An 18,098-nucleotide genomic window follows, 5' to 3' on the forward strand; every position below is an offset into this window, starting at 1 on the left:
CATTGATGAGAGACATCGAGAGGCCCTACTCCAAACCACCTTATTTACATATTTAGATTCACTTCATACTCATTTACATTATGCAAATGAAGCATTCAACTCCACCAGCTCTGCTGTAACACAAAGCGGGAGACTTGAGATGGTTTTATAGTTTCATGGGGATATTTATGAGCTGAAATTAAATAAAAAATTGACAGTGCTGGCTGATATTCAAGTGTTAGAAATGTCTCGCACCATTTTAATGAAATAAGAAATTATAAATCAACGCATTTGGAGCCACCTGCTGCTCAAGACTTTATTTCTTTAAGCATATAAAGCAAAAATGTTAGCGTATATGTGCCAAAAAATTACATATTTGAAATATCAAATAGACACATAATAAAAAATAAAAAATAAATTACAATGAATCAATTAAAAATCTAAACTCATGCTATGACTTTTTAAAACACTCAGTTTCTCACATTTAAAATGAATCGTTTAATTCATTGTCACTCTCTTTTATTGATAAACTAATGCAATGACAGAAAAATAAAGTAAACAGAAAAACTAAGTAGAAGGATGGCCAAAACGATTAAGAAACATGCTAAATGTGTGTAGAGTCTGACTTTCTCTCGCTCACACACACACACATACACGCACACAGACACACACACACACACACTCACACACACACAGAGCGCAGTGGCTACAGATATAGGGTGAAACTCTAACCCCAAACACATTTAGGTCTGACGACGTGATTAATGAGTGTGCTGTGCTTTTTAGCTCACATCAGCCGTCCAGAGCGACCCACTCCATCTGGAAACCACAAGGCTGTGTGTGTGTGTGTGTGTGTGCATCTCATAGCAGTTTTTATCAAGACATGCTCAGCAAGCAAACACACAGATAAGCTGGACATGCATACATAAACACACGACCATTAGCACATCAAAAGGAAAATGTGTTCTATCAGCAGCCTGTTTCTTTAGTGGCTTTATGCACACTTAATATCCCGACTTCTGACCATAGCATTCTGCTTTCTAATTATATTAGCATGAAACATAAGTATTTTGACTCTTTGGGGCATTTTACTTGCATAACAGTTAATTGTTTAGAATTTCTGAGAATTTTATCATCTCTGTCCCTCAATTCCACGATGGTTCCAAGTAGGAAATTCTGATATGAAATGCACTCGAAACTAATATTTAAGCCAAGTTGAACCTCTTGGAAACATCCCAAACTAAAAATGACTAAAGAAGACAAAGAAATACTTGTTTCTCACTAATTTTGGGTGCTGATTCCAAAAGTAGTAGCTGATCTGCTCGAGCACATTACAAATTTTCACAAAAGATGATGCATTTTGTAGCATTTTACTTTTGACAGCCGCAGAAATTAAACCTTAATCAGCAGAAAAACTGCTGACATGTTCCTAACTTCCTCTATTTGAGAGAAATAGGCCTTTCTGCGTACATAGAGAAAGGCTTAGATCTTACAGTTCAGCTCATGAAAAATGGGGGTGGGGAAAATTGTTGCGTTTATAATTTTGCTCAGTATATATATATATATATATATATATATATATATATATGATTGCAGGGGACAAATAAAAATCTATGATGTCAGATTGAACTTACATTTGGTGACCACGCCTTCTAGGTGAATGATATTAGGATGGTCAAACTGGCCAATCACGCTGGCCTCGCTCAGGAAGTCCAGCCTCTGCTGCTCTGTAAACCCCGCCTTCAGTGTTTTGATGGCCACACAGATCTCTCGCTTTCCAGGAAGTTTCAGACGGCCGCTGCACACCTCGCCAAACTCACCTACAGAGACAGGAAGTGACTTTTACATGGATCTATCATCAATAAATGATTGCTAACGATGTAAAAGGGCGGTTAACGCACCGATGCCGATCACCTTCTCGATCTTGATACAGGAGGTGTTGATCTCCTTAGCGAACTCCCTGATGGCCTGGTTGGGGTCTTCGTAGGTGTAAGGGTCCACATATATTCTCACACCTACCGGCACATTAACAGAAGGTTTGAGAACAGAAATGTTTCATTTTAAGGTCCAGCTGAAGACTGATGAAAGGTGTTTTCTCACCTGGCTGCAGGTTTTTCTCCTCTGCCTGTTTAGTTTTGCTGTATTTGCTTTTCCTGAAATGAAAATATTCACATTTTTAAGCATTTATTCTATTATTTATCTATGTATCTATCACAGCGGTATATTACTGTTATTTATACACTCTAATGGTATTTATTAATATTGTAAATTGGTTTTTGAATATTTCAAACTTGTGACATTTGACTGCATTCGTTATTTTAATAAGTGCATCAAAGCTGATACATATAACTAATTTAAATTCTTAATTCTTATGTTTTGAAAAAAACTACATGATGAATTTTTTTTATTGATATTTCTGAACTCAGCATAATGAAATTAGCTAATACTTTAATCTTTTTCAAGATGCAGGACAGTTTAATACATACATATACAAAAAATATACTAAAAATAAATTAATAAAAGTAAATGAATTTCATATTTTATAAATACACAAATGTTTTTTTAATATTAGATTTTATTTGTAGTTAAAGTTTTATTCATTTTGTTATGAGCGTTTGTAATTTAAAATGTAATTGTAAAGTAATTTTTTTCATATTTCTATTTAGTTTTAATTTATTATTATTCATTTTAGTGCTTCAACATTTTATTACTTTTTAGGTTCAGTTAACATTAATAACACTGGCCTGTCATCATGGAAAATAAACTGGATGTTCTGTCACCTTTTGGTGATGATGAAGGTAATGATGAGGATGAGGAGGAGAACAACAACACATCCGGCCACCAACAGCAGCAGCACAGCAGAGCTAATGACTCCTCCAACAACAGGAGCTGCGACTGAGAGAGACATAATTCGATTTCTTCTCCAAATCATGCAGCATATTTGTGTGTCCTAATTCACGTACATATGCACTATTCTTTACCGTTTTGTAGTATAAATAAAGTGAGTAGTGCATTCAGATTGAAAATTCTAAAAAGAAAAAGTGCACTTTAAACACCTGAATGATGCACTTAAATAACAGAAGAATTAAGGGGGAGGAGCTATCAAACTCAAAAAGTTGAATGACAAAAAAAAAAAAAAAACTCATCATATAATTGCTACACTGCATGGTTGAGTACATAGTTCACAAGTACATAGTGTATAAGTGCATAGTGTATTGTGGAAGCAACATGTTGTTATTTTATACTAGGTATTCATTTTTTTTTTTTGAGTATATGTGAAGCTGTTTCTAGCTCCTTCTTACTTAATTAAACACATGAACTGGACACCCACCAGTGTTAGTGCTGAACTCAAAGGGGGCGCTGAACTCCCCATATCCTGCAGAGGTGCGAGCGCGCACGTGAAACATGTAGGAAGTCATCGGAGTCAGGTCTTTAATATCAGTACTACGAGACGTCGTCTTTACGATGCGATAACTCCTCTCGTTCTGATCCTGAGATTCATAAATAAAGAGAAAGACAGAGAACGGAAGACAAGAGGAAGGTGAACTATCTGTTTATCCAGACAGCAAATGTCCTAAGGGTTTGCTGCAGTGTGTTTGAACAAAAACATCTTAAAGGAACAGCACACCCAGAATGTAAGGGTGATGATCAATGCCTTTAAAATATATAAAAATAAAAACCAGAACATTCACCTTCTCGTAGTATTTGACTTCATACTCCAGTATGACTCCGTTGGGTTTCTCGGGCTCATCCCAGAACAGAGAGAGCGTCTGGCGCGTGATGTCCTTACTCTGAACCATCATGACCGTGGAAGGAGCTGAGGAGAGACAGAAAGGGTTCATATATTTATTAAAGGTTCATGCTTACTAAATTGTACTTTTGTCAGGTCTTCCTGACACATCATTCTTTCTTTTATCCCATCACAGACAAACAGAGAGAGAAAGGATAAACCCGGAAAGCAAGTAGAGCTTTTTCTTCTTCAAAACTGTGGATTTAGAGTTAAGACCGCTATTGTCTCTTTGGGTTTTTTGTCCCATGAAGCTGTTTTTGTTGAGGGTGAGAAAGTCAAACAGACTCAGAATCAGACACAACAGAGATATGTGTCGTCTTCTCTGCTTTTGTAAGCCACAATAAACAGAAAGAGAAAAACAGCAAAAGAAAACGGATCTGAGGGATGCAAAGGAAGAACACAAACAAAAGATCTCTATGTATTAGTTCCTCTTCCAAACAGAACAACTCTAGATATCAAAACCACAGAAAGCTCAGCGTATTTACACAGAATTCAAATGCTGTATTTGGTGAAGTTCTAGACATCTATGTGTATTTTGACTAATTAGTGGTGTTTGCTAAGTTGAGCATCACTATTACAATTGCTCATACTTACTGTAAACAAAAATCCAATTCTAAGGCCACAATGTTTCAGAAAATGTATAGTTCTGATCTCATTTCCATATGTAAACCAGTGAACTCAAGCAATCTTCTAGTAATCACCCACCCAACACCCTAAAAACTGAATGGGAACACCCTGACAACCACTAACAACACCCTGACATTTATGGTGGTGAGATTTAAATTGGCAAACTCATATTTTCTTCAAAAGATGTAAACAAACCAGCATGACGATGCTTTCAGCTAGCAATAAACTATTAGCTCAATGTGACATATTTGACCATTTATAGTAGGGCTGCATGATTTAAAAAAACTAAATCTAATTATAATTTTTCAGATAAATATGACATATTGTAAATGTTTGTCTGTAGGTTTGCACAATTTGGCCAAATATTTTGATATATCAATATGACTATTGTTTTAAATATTAAAACAATACAACTTTATAAGACTATAAAATATTAATATTAATAAAAATAAGAATTATTATTAAAATTTTAACCAAAACAAAACAAAAATATTATTTCACTGTATAAATAAAGTATTTAAGAAAAATCATACAATACAAAATGGTTTGGTTTTTTTCCTTCATTTTCAAACATTAAACCATTTAGCTTTTATTTTGGCAAAAAAAAAAAAAATACAAGGAGCCCATAGAGCATATCTTTTATTTACATCAGGCATCTTATTAAAAAAATATTATTTAAACTTTAAAGTATAACTAAAAAATACAATACTAATATGTATGGCTGTTTTAATTTCTTCATTTTCAAACATTAAATCATTGAGCTTTTATTTTGGCAGAAAAAAAATAAAAAAGCATCTATTTTCTCGTCAGCTGATTTATAAGCACTTTTCTTCACAATTTTGGGAAGATGTTTTTGCTGCATGTCACATTTGCTAATGCACATTATGACCAACCGATACTTAGAGAAGATGCAGAAATGAGTTCATGTGGAGCAGCATATTTACTATGAATCCAGCTGCTCTAAAATGCTGAAAACACTGGATCATGGGCTGCTCGTGTGTGAATGAACACAGTGCTGTGCTTTACTTTGAAACATACAGGACAGCTATTCAATTAATTAAATTGCATCCATTGCACTAAGCCTTATCGCAATTTTAGGGTTTTCTTAGCTTCCAGAATTCAAATGCTGAAGCTAGAGTTTCATCTCAGTGCATTAGCGAATGTGTGTGTGTGTGTGTGTGTGTGTGAGTCTGTTAAACAATTCGATCCCCCACCAGCTGTAGCAGCAGCTCGACGGCGGCCCTCTCTCATCTCACAGATCCATCTTCCTCTGCCAGACCCGACAGACTGAACGTCATTTAGGGTTGTCCCTTGGGGGGACTCTGAGTCAGCCCCCTCCAGCCAAAAACACAGGGGTCACAGGCCCCCCTTCACACACCTAACACACTCATCCCTAACACACATCCATCATGCCGTCTGCTCTGACAGATATGGGCTGTAATGGAGTTGTGGGTGTGTGTGTGTGTCTGGCTGAGATAATGTTAAGGAAAGATGATCTGCGCTCGATCATCTTGAATACTCAAGCACATTAACAATCGGTAAAGCTGATTTAGGAACAACTTGCTATATGGTTCATTTAACACCTTTAGTGCATGCTGGGATATGCTGTACTTCACATGTGGCATGAAGTTTTGTGGCATCCCTGTGAACTGTGACTATATATGTGAAAAATTATATATATATATATATATATATATACATACATACATACATACATACATACATACATACATATGGAAGTAAAATAATGACAAATGTCTTTGAAACAAAAAAGCATGCTGAATAGCACTAACTGAAAAGAATATGCATTGCATTAACAGTACTTGCATTTTAATGCCTTGTATTTCCAAGGATTCCATTTTTAGGTCCTGAAATTTAACATAGTTGTTCGTTTCAGCTGTGAATATTTCAATTAAAAATATTTCACACACCTTTTCATAATTAAAAAATCAATAATTCATATTAACGTTCCAGAATTCACCTCCAAAATATTCAATCGGTTTAAAAATACGATGTATAATATTCGACAGGCAAATTTCGGTCCATTTTATTTCACTTTCCAAATTCGCTTCCACAAATTCAGTGGTTAAAATTCGGCAGATAATTCGCCCTTTCACATCCGGGAGCTGCAGGAATAGCAGTAGAGCACAGAGGCATGATCTCCATCTCCTGTCAGTCGCTCACCAGCAGGTGGTGCAAGCGGCTGCTGTTTAAGACCAAAGCAACAGGTGGATTAAGTAATACAGTTACAAAAACTGATCTGCATAAATGGAGCAAGCGCTAAGCTGAAGTTTTGATTATCGGGGCATGTGGAAAAGCTGATTGTGTGAATGTGAATGTTTATTTCAACATCTTTGCCTTTACCATAGACTGTATAAAGGCTGTTACCTGTAGCCTAAGCAACATTCTCTACCATAAAGGAGATTATAATGGGATTTTACCCAACGCTGAAGTACAGAACTAACATTACATCCCCTCACGTCCAGGGGCGGGTCTACGTGGTGGCCAGGGGGGGCACCGGCCCCCCCTGAAATTCGATTGGCCACCCCAGGTGCCCCCCCATAAGATGTCTTGTGATTGGTGAAGTTCGCGATTCAAAGAAGTGCAGCGTCTTCAGAGAAACAACGCTCGTCGCGATATTGGACTTAATTAATTAATTCTTGACCTGGGTCTTCAGTCTGTGATTAACTCACCTCGTGTCTGACAAGTCTTCGGGTTCAAATTATTCCTTAATCACGTGACAGACCCATGCGCTATTTCTGACATTTCTGTCACTGTGTTTTTGTTACTGTTTCTTGAGGATCTGTGGTGTTATTATTTTATAAATAAATAAAACCTTTTTATAAATAAAATATTGATTAATTTGTCTTTTTGACTGTCTATCCATTTTTAATAATATATGTATAAGATGCTTGCTCAAAAAGGACATAATGACATAAATTAAAAGCAAACAACATTTTGGATCCTAAACAAGTAACACTACAGTTCTATAGTCTAATCTGAAGGGTGAACTCAAAAGATAAATCATACAACACGGTCATTTTTGAAGATTAGAATCCACTGTAAAAAAACTAAAACAAACAAAAAACAATCAAAGTGATGTCACCGTCATAGAGACGACTCGTTCTTCCCTAGTCACATTAAAGATTCGTCGTTCAAGAACGACACATCACAAGGCACCAAACAAAGCAAAAGAGCTGGTAGGTAACCTATATGTATGGTTTAAAATGTTTGTATGGTTTTCTAAGATCAATGTTTTTACCCCGTCAGGCTCTGCTCGCGTTGGTCGTGGTTGATTTCAATCGAACGTTCAGTCAACGTTTAATAAAACACAATAAAAGTAAAATACGCTGGGGGGCTATCAAACAATAAACAGTCATGTTGATTTGCATATTTTGTATCAGTTTATTTTGTGACAGTGACCACATATAGCAAGATTGCACCAAATGACAATATGCACAGAATGTTCCATAATAATAATTGTCTGGTGACACGTTACTTGTTAATGCATGAGAGTAAGTCAGTTAGAGAATCAGTTAAATTGTCAGGCCTAACTTAACCATTTACACATGAAATGTTGTGGATGCATTCTGTGCATTTCATTTACATTTTGATTTTTTTTTTTTTTTTGAGATTGAGAAAAACAGACACACATAGGTGTTTCTTTTGAAGGCAGGGAAGAGAGCAGTGGCAAGCCATGAAAAGAAGTAAAGATATAGGGAGTTTCTTTCAATGAAAAAAATAAATAAATAAATATATGGGATGACAAAAACTAAATTAATCAAAAATGTGCTTTATTACTGCATTTGTTTACAAGTAACTTATTCAAGTTAATAATAATAATAAAATCAATAGGATATACGTAATATACTGTAGAATTTCGCTTTTTTTTTTTTTTGGCCACTGGCGGCCACCCCATTAGGAGGCAGTGCCCCAGCATGGCCCCCCCACTGAAAATGCTCTAGACACGCCCCTGCTCACGTCACACTCCAGGATTCCCCAATGACGTGTAAGGGGCTTTTCACATATCGCGCTTAAAAACGCGTGGAAAAAAAAAACTAGGCGTCTTCATGGAGAGAGCAGGGACCTAAGGGACCATCTGACAATTCCACTGACTGGGTTAAAAGGTCCAATGTGTTTTAATAAAAAAATTTAAATAACGTACTGTCAAATTCTAAATCTTGTGTTTCTCATAGTGATTATCTACAGGTGAGATTTTGCCTGTACCTCCCTTCATATATTTACAGTATACAATTATTTACATATTAAAGATCCCTGGAAAAGGTTTTCCAGTTGTTGTACATTGCTAGATACAAGACTGACTTACTATTTTTTTCTTAAACAATATTTGTGTAGTGTCCATACAAAGAGAAATAAGTTATTGGCCATATATATTTAGTCAGTTTGAGTTAATAATTAATTTAGTGTAAACTGATTAATTTGAATTTAATATTGTACTACGTTTCATTTTGAGGTAAATTTGCGGATGGTCCCTAAAGCAGCTTAGGCGAATAGACAGCAAATATCAAACATAAAACTACTGCGCTTGGTTTTCTTTTTACGAAAAAAAAAATTATTTGGTGAAACTTTTTTTTTGTGGGGCTCATTTCTGTGCTCATCTGCTGAAATGTACATAATATACAGTAATATATTGTATTAATCAGATGCCGATTTAATATCTTGAGGCAATAAAAGACGTTATTTTTTTAACGTTAAAGTTTAACACAGAGTTTTTCTTATTAAGTGACTTGGATAAAAGCGTCTGCTAAGTGAATAATGTAAATGTAATCGCTGTTAGTGCGCTGAGCCAGTTTTATTTTCTTTAACAGATTTCTGAGGGAAACCGCGTGAAACCTTGAGCGTTCGTTCATATTTTATATCTGCTTAACTGTCTATATAGTTTGCATAATCATCAATAAAGTGTAATTTGAGATCTGAGGTCTTATATCATAGTATTAATTGATTGAGAAGCGTTACTCTGCAGTGTGACGTGAGTGGATCCCCAGTATTTTCTGTACTTCAGCGTTGGGTAAAATCCCATTATAATCTCCTTTATGGTAGAGAATGCTGCTTAGGCTACAGGTAACAGCCTTTATACAGTCTATGGTAAAGGCAAAGATGTTGAAATAAACATTAACATTCACACAATCAGCTTTTCCACATGCCCCGATAATCAAAACTTCAGCTTAGCCTTGCTCCATTTATGCAGATCAGTTTTTGTAACTGTATTACTTAATCCACCTGTTGCTTTGGTCTTAAACAGCAGCCGCTTGCACCACCTGCTGGTGAGCGACTGACAGGAGATGGAGATCATGCCTCTGTGCTCTACTGCTATTCCTGCAGCTCCCGGATGTGAAAGGGCGAATTATCTGCCGAATTTTAACCACTGAATTTGTGGAAGCGAATTTGGAAAGTGAAATAAAATGGACCGAAATTTGCCTGTCGAATATTATACATCGTATTTTTAAACCGATTGAATATTTTGGAGGTGAATTCTGGAACGTGAATATGAATTATTGTTTTTTTAATTATGAAAAGGTGTGTGAAATATTTTTAATTGAAATATTCACAGCTGAAACGAACAACTATGTTAAATTTCAGGACCTAAAAATGGAATCCTTGGAAATACAAGGCATTAAAATGCAAGTACTGTTAATGCAATGCATATTCTTTTCAGTTAGTGCTATTCAGCATGCTTTTTTGTTTCAAAGACATTTGTCATTATTTTACTTCCATACATACATATATATATATATATATTTATTTATTTATACTATATATTATACTATATATTATACTATATTTAATATTATAATTTCTAAGAATATATTTTACAAATACTTTTTTGTTTTCTGATAGCAAAGGTTAATTCAAAATAAGTGCAAACATATATTTATTTAGCATTTTAAGATTTTTATCTGCATATCCTTTCATAAAGTCTCATAATGCTGCATTGTTTGTCGGAAAACAGTAATTTAATAAATAATATATAAAATATTGTTTTTACATTTATTGAAGGCATCTGAATGATTTGAAAGGTGAACATTAGTGTCTTTTATTATACAGCTGTTCCCGAAGATGAATAAAAAGCAGCAGCGTGCTACAGTAATTTCTACAACAGCTCAGGAGGTTTTACATTTTCCTTTAGCACTTCTCTTTCCTTCTGAAACTGTTCAAATATCATTACATGACGTTCCATTTTTCACTCCGATGAATATATTGTGTTTACTTTCAAATTAAAATTTCCTGATAATTTACTCAACCCCATATCATCCAGGATGTTTACGTCTTTCTTTCTTCAGTCGTAAAGAAATTAAGGTGTTTGCCGCTCTTTGAAGCTACACTGAAACTGTACGTTTGCAGAGATGTATAGTAACGAAGTAGAACTACTTCACTACTGTACTTAAGTACTAAAAGGCGGTATCTGTACTTTACTAGAGTATTATTTTTTTCTCCTACTTCCACTTTTACTTCGGTACATATTTTCGCTGAGTTTAATACTTTTCCTCCGATATTTTTTTTATGTGCTGCATCGTTACTCGTTACAATTATAATAATGTTACGAATCATTCCATTACAAACCACTGCCAGAACTGTAGATGAGAGGTTTGATGACGCTGGCACATCATTGAGCGAATCAAGCGATTAAGAAGACTGCGCATGCTGACTGAGCTGCTGTGAAGAGAGAGATGAACACGAAGCCGAGCCAGATAATGACTCGTTCACGAGTCAAGAACCGGTTGCATAGGTTTTCGGATGACCAGTAACGTTAGTTCTTTCTGACAGTTCGATTCAATAAACCAGTTGAAGAAAACAGTTCACCGATTCTTTTGCGCTCGATGCAATGGCGTCATTGGCGTTGACTGCACCTGGGCTCATAACATTAACACAGAATTAGTTCAGAATCAATCACCAAAAGAATCCGTTCGGTTCAGACGCTCTGTGTGTCGGTTTGCTTCACGCTAAATGACACATGCGCAGTATCATCAGCTCCTCGGTTCACGAATCGGACGCGTCTGACAGAAACGCTTCTTGACTCGTGAACGAGTCATTATCTGGCTCGGCTCGGTGTTCATCTTCAGTTCTCTCTTCACATCAGTTCAGTCAGTGTACTGTTTGAGTCAATGAATTACTCCGGGATATTGGTTTGTTTTAACTCAGAGGGAGTGTCAGAAACATTAAACAAGTTAACAGCTTAATTCATCTGTGGATTAATGCGCATTGGAGACGCGAACTGTTTAAAACGATTCAGTTCGATTTGGTGGCCTGTTTCAGAAAGATCCTGTTACATCAAACGATTCGTTCGCGAACCAGATATCACAAAACTGCTTTGTTTTTAACTGTCTTACAACAGACACGGAAGAGAAGACAATGCTGAATAAAGTCGTAGTTTTTGCTCTTTTTGGACCAAAATGTATTTTCGATGCTTCAAAAAATTCTAAATGACCCTCTGATGTCTTACGTGTTTGAAACAACATGAGGGTAAGTTATTAATGACATCATTTTGCAAATTGGGCTAACTAACCCTAGTAACCGTTTTTTGTTTACAAGAAGTTACAGTCAAAGGAATTGTGATTGTCCTTTAGGTTAATCATTTGAAATAGTAAAAACAATATGTTCAAACTTTTGACTACTTTCTTTAAAGGGGGGGTGAAATGCTAGTTCATGCATACTGAGTTTTTTTACACTGCTAAAGAGTTGGATTCCCATGCTAAACATGGACAAAGTTTCAAAAATTAAGTTGTACGTTTGAAGGAGTATTTTTGTTCCAAAAAAACCTCTTCCGGTTTGTCACAAGTTTCGGAAAGTTTTTTTCGAGTATGGCTCTGTGTGACGTTAGATGGAGCGGAATTTCCTTATATGGGTCCTAAGTGCGCGCTCTTCTACCGAGTAACCGAGTTACTTCTATCAAGTAAACAACATGCGATGTTGTCATCAAACTGCAGTTTCCACATGTACAGCTTAAAAAAAAAAAAGACGACAAAGTGGAACTTAGTCATTTTCCAAAACCGCTAAGCAAATATATACAGTTTCAGTACATACCACATAGAGAAGCCTTTGCTGATGCTGCTCTTGTTAAATTTCAGCCTCTGGATCTGTGTCACAGCTTCCACATGCTCTCAACTCAAAAGCCTACTGGCGCTCGTGATTCTTTAGCTCCGCCCACACGTCACGCCTCTAGGCGCTCGTGTTTTTCCGGGAAAAATCGGTACAGACTATCTTTCTCTTATAAATATAATAAAAATAAAGACTTTTTGGAGTTATGAAGGATGCAGTACTACTCTATAGGTACTCAAGATTAACAGGATATTGAGTGAAAATGAGCATTTCACCCCCCCTTTAATAGCTACATAACACAATACTTCTACTTTTACTTTCAGTACTTGAGTAGTAAATTTTAAAATAGACTACTTGCAATACTTAAGTACAAAAAATGTTGAATACTTTAGTACTTCTACTTAAGTGTGGTGCTTAAAGAGCACTTCTACTTCTACTCAAGTCACTTTTTTGATAGAGCACTTGTACTTTTACTCAAGTATGGTTCTCTAGTACTTTATACATCTCTGTACGTTTGACCTTCAACCGTTTGGTAGCCGTTGAAGTCCACTATAAGGAGAATAATCCTGGAATTTCTTTTCGACTGAAGAAAGAAAGACGTAAACATCTCGGATGACATGGGGGTGAGTAAATTATCAGGAAATTTTAATTTGAAAGTGAACTAATCCTTTAATTATTCAGAACTTTTGACCGGTAGCGTACTATATTTCTCTCCTAATCCTCAATGAAAACATTTCACGAGGTTCAATTTCACTCACATAATCACCTTCGGAGAACTTCTGTATGACCTTTCTGTTCCATTACAAACACACACATATATGTAGCACGTCAAAACACTATTTTGATTCATGGTGGTGTGTGTGTAATTGCAGACGTGTTATATGCAGTCTGTGCTCTTGATGGTGTCTTGGGTTTCCTTCAGAATGGAGCGTTAGCTGGAGATCCGGAACTTTCTGTGACAAGCCAAGCCTGTAAATCAGCCTGAGGGATCGGAGTGTGGAGTTTAGGGAGGAGGGGGGGGTTTTACCACGCAGTGATGTGCCTTTGGCTAACAGAGGACGTGGATACATGTGTCCTAGTTAGTCGTGGGCTGGGGGGTCATAAGTGTATATTTAGATTAACTAAACATATATATATCTCAATGTAGATGCTGTTGACACAATGTTTAGTTCAGATTAGACAAAACTACTAATTTTTTTAGAATATTTTTGAAAGAAGTCTCTTCTCCTCAAAAATACAGTAATATTGATAAAAAATACAGTTTATTTGATAAAAAATACAGTAATATTGTGAAATTATTACCATTTATAAGAACTGTTTTATATTTAAATATATTTAAAAATATATCAGAATGATTTCTGAAGGATCATGTGACACTGAAGATTGGAGTAATAATGCTGAAAATTCAACTGCGTATCACAGAAATAAATGACATTTTACAATACAATAAAAAACGTATTTTAAGTTGTAATAATATTTCAGTTTTTACATATATCAGACGCTTTTATCCAAAGTAACTTACAGTGCATTCAGGCTTTTTTTTTTATCAGTATGTGTATTCCCAGGGATTGTACCACTGAGCCACAGGAACACTTAATCAAATACTTTAATCAAATACATTCAGTTTTGGTGAGCAGAAGAGACTTCTTTCACAAAAATTACTTTTTTGTAATAATTCAAAATTTTTGACTGGTAGTGTACTATATTTCTCATCTAATCCTCAGTGAAAATATTTCACATGGCTCAATTGCACCTGTGTGATTACATGCAAACATGATGCTTGATTAAATCCGAGCATCTTTGGACACACACACACACACACTCACCGGCCTGGTTAGTGGTGATTGTGATGGACGTGGCCTGCTCCAGACTGGGGCTGTGTTTGGACACCCCGTTGATGGCCCAGATCTGGAAGGTGTAGTTGGTGTGTGCCTGCAGCTGGTGAACGGACACCCGTGTGGAGCGCAGACTCAGCCGCTGCGGAGAGTATCGCACGTCGTCTCCACACGGTGTGCATCTCTGCGTGTCTCGCACACACTGCTTACACACCACGTTGTAGGTGAGATCCTGACGGCCCCCGGAGGAGACAGGCGGACTCCATTCCAGCAGCACCGACGTCTCGTTGACATTAGAAATCAGATTGTGAGGAGCAGATGGAGGTCCTGCGATACACACAGAGAGATAGAGAACAAGAACTTTAAGTGCATAAAATCCTTACATAAAAACAGGCTGCTTTGCTGGAAATACACTGGAAAATGTAATTATATTTAAATAACAATGTTGCAATGGAGGTAACATTTTATAAAATATTAATATAATTTAATATAATATTATCACCAAAATTCATTTGGAACTTTTCACAAAAGTTTGTGAAAAATTATACACACACAATGTTTTAAAGAAACAAATACATTTACTCTGCAAGGATGCATTCAATTGATCAAAAGTGACAGTAAAGACATTTATTATGTTACAAAAGATTTCTATTTTCTAATAAATGGTGTTCTCTTGAAATATCTATTCCTTAAGGAATCCTGAAAAAAAACCAACATGATTTACACAAAATATTAAGCCACACAACTGTTTTCAATAATAACAATATTAATAGTTATTATTATTTAAAAATGTTTCTTGAGCATCAAATAAGCATATTAGAATGATTTATAAAGGTTTGCCAAAACATTTATTTAAATTTCATTTCAAAAATAGAAAAGTTGATCTTAAAATCTAATATTACACAATACTAATAGTCATTACCACATATATATATAACAGCTTATATATTCAGAATTTGCACATTGTTTATAGATTTTGTTGTAAATATTTATTCTGTATCAGAATTATTGGTTGCAATGATATGATTAGATGAGCTACTCATACAATTTCTATTTGTTATTTTCCATGGTTCTGTTTTGTTACTTTGTGTGTGTGTGTGTGTGTGTGTGTGTGTGTGTGTATGCTCTGTATAATGACATGGGTATGACACAGGTATTACAAGGAGAGGGTGACTTATGAGGACATAACCCATGTCCCCATTTTTCAAAACGCTTATAAATCATACAGAATTAGTTTTTTTGAGAAAGTAAAAATGCACAAAGTTTTTCCTGTGAGGGTTAGGGTTAGGTGTAGGGTTGGTGAATGGCCATAGAATATACAGTTTGTACAGTATAAAAACCATTACGCCTATGAGATGTCCCCACTTTTCACAAAAACAAACGTGTGTGTGTGTGTGTGTGTGTTTGTGTACTTATGCAAGTGCCGTTTTGCGTACTCTAAAACTTTCCTTCCACTCTGAATAGTAGGATGAAAGAAGATAGACAGAAGAAAAAACAAGAACAGAAGGAGAAAACAAACAGCGTCTGTTCTACAAAGAGATAGAGCTGGTCATTAGTATGGAAGAGAGAGAGAGAAAGAGAGAGAGACAGACAGCTGGTAGAGTGAGACCGATACTGTCTCATTTAAATTCCTTTATTTGATGTGAGGAACATCTGCTGCGCATAAAAGGATGTAAATAGAAATAATCACATGCCCATGCACAACATTCTATTAGAATTTTTTGTAAATATTTTTTCAGACATTATAGTTTTCAGTTCACTTATCATATATTTTGTAATTCATTATTTTTTTTATCTAGGGAAAACATTACATTGTGAAGCTATAGATTGTTCAATAGTCAAGGGGGAACATCTGGATTAAGTCTGCTGTATAATATTGTACACAATCTACTACATGACGTCTGATTGCAAGTAAAAGGCCTTTTAGTTTAATTGCTTGAAAATAAAAAAAAAGTCAATTTTCAGTTTGTGGTAAAAAAAAAATGCCTTTTTAAGTTAAATCTTTAAAAAAAAATTACAGAGTAAACATAATATAGGTTTTATATTGATAATAATATTTAAAGATGAACACTTATTGGAATAAAGCAACTAAGGTTAACTTAATTACCCACACATCATTTTTAAGAGAATCACATTCAAACGTGATCAAAAGTGATCATCAGGCTTTGGAGAAATTTTCATCTCTCAGTCATCATTGTATTGCATTTCATTTTTATATTTTGTTCAATAGTTCAACAAACTGTTCCATTTAAAAAAAAAAATCAGATTTTTCGCACTAGGCTTTACAGGGTTACAATGCTAATATAATGAAAAGTGCATTATTTGACAAGTCTAAGAGCCTATACATTTGAGTAAAAGTAAAATATTGAAAAAGTCACCCATATAAATCACCACCATAGTGTCCAAAAAACACGGTTCACCACCTTAAACTGGTGCGAATGTTGTGTTTAACTCACGTGTGCAAGGCATGCCAGCAGGATCCGTCTCCGATCTGTAATATCCTTTATCACAATCACAGGAAGTAGCTCCTTCTTTCATGGAGTAACTGTGCAGTGGACATTTACGACAGCTGTCGTCCGTAGAAAGAGACCTGTAGTAACCCACTTTACACACTAACAGAGGAGAGAAAGATACAGGATGGCGTCAATTCAGTGTAAAACAAGCTGCTGAAAATGTTACCCAGATAACAAAATACCTGGCCTATGACTCAAACTATTATAAAACATTATTAAACGACTCAATTCTGAAATGATTATAGAGTATATAAGCAGACAAAGATGGAAGATGAAAACCTGCCAGTTTTCCAAATACAAAACAATTACGCATTTATGATGGAGAGAGAAGCCAGGAAAGGGAGGTGAAGTCAAGAGACTGCGAGACAGACCAGACGATGATGTATGAGGAATTCTGGGAGTCTTCCCAGCATGCACCAGTCACCTTTAATTCTCTCATCCATACGTCTCAAGAACCCGCCTCGCACATCTGAGTAAAACATGTTTTGACATCATAAATAAAGAATGCATGATGTTTAAATAATCTAGCGTTGCGTCCTCCTACTCCTCCAACCTGAAAACACTGTTTTTCATCATCCTTATCACTCATTTACGTGCTAACACAAGCACGCACGGAAACCTCTCTCTGTGTGTTTGGACGTCTGTATGCGTATGGATGGAAACTAGGTGGATGAAAGATGCCTTTGACTCCAGCGCACTCCTAGAAACTTCTAGCAGTCTCCAGAGACCAAACCAAAATGATGGGTTGAGTTTAGGTGTTTAGCGTGACCCTGTTTTCCCAGGTATGGGTAATCTAGTAAGGTAAATTGCTTCAATTCAATTTTGTTTGTTTGAAATATTACAAAAAATACACGTTTTTCTTACGTTTACTTTATAAAAATCTGTAAAGATATCACAGCAAAAACACACATGAAGCACAAGCTGTAGGTGCACATTTGTAATTATACTAAAATGCCATTTAATCTTTAAAAACTATAAACCTATCAATCAGACGACAGAAGGCATGTAGTAGATTGTGTACAACTGGCTGCTCAGCAAGGTTTTTTCATATCAAATATGATACAGAACAAATGTTGTTGGAAACCGCTGAAAGTAAAGAAAACCCCAGAAACTGGAAGGAAAGATAAACCCCACGACACGAGAAGCGCTTTCTGCCATTAGGCTCTTAGATGTTCCTCTGCTAATCCTAAAGAAGCGAACAGAGCTCCCGACAGATTATCACCATCAGCCTAGGACTCTAATCTCTGGTTAAGATTGATCCAGAGGTGCGGGAGATACCAGAGGAAGAGAAAAGCC

General features: G+C 35.8%; 1 protein-coding gene across 1 annotated transcript in view; it reads right to left on the reverse strand.

Moving 5' to 3' along the window:
- LOC128029028 (ephrin type-A receptor 4-like) overlaps positions 1 to 18,098 on the reverse strand; it is a 39,349-nt gene that overhangs the window by 5,140 nt on the left and 16,111 nt on the right. Inside the window, exons 4-11 of the mRNA XM_052616489.1 lie at positions 16,746 to 16,901; positions 14,281 to 14,616; positions 3,672 to 3,796; positions 3,311 to 3,470; positions 2,760 to 2,874; positions 2,080 to 2,132; positions 1,881 to 1,994; positions 1,614 to 1,799 (exon numbers count right to left, since the gene is read on the reverse strand). Coding sequence (XP_052472449.1) covers positions 1,614 to 1,799; positions 1,881 to 1,994; positions 2,080 to 2,132; positions 2,760 to 2,874; positions 3,311 to 3,470; positions 3,672 to 3,796; positions 14,281 to 14,616; positions 16,746 to 16,901 — 1,245 coding nt within the window. The remainder of the gene's footprint in view (positions 1 to 1,613; positions 1,800 to 1,880; positions 1,995 to 2,079; positions 2,133 to 2,759; positions 2,875 to 3,310; positions 3,471 to 3,671; positions 3,797 to 14,280; positions 14,617 to 16,745; positions 16,902 to 18,098) is intronic.

Source organism: Carassius gibelio, chromosome A15 (genome assembly GCF_023724105.1).
Source record: "Carassius gibelio isolate Cgi1373 ecotype wild population from Czech Republic chromosome A15, carGib1.2-hapl.c, whole genome shotgun sequence".
In the NCBI taxonomy this organism is placed as follows: domain Eukaryota; kingdom Metazoa; phylum Chordata; class Actinopteri; order Cypriniformes; family Cyprinidae; genus Carassius; species Carassius gibelio.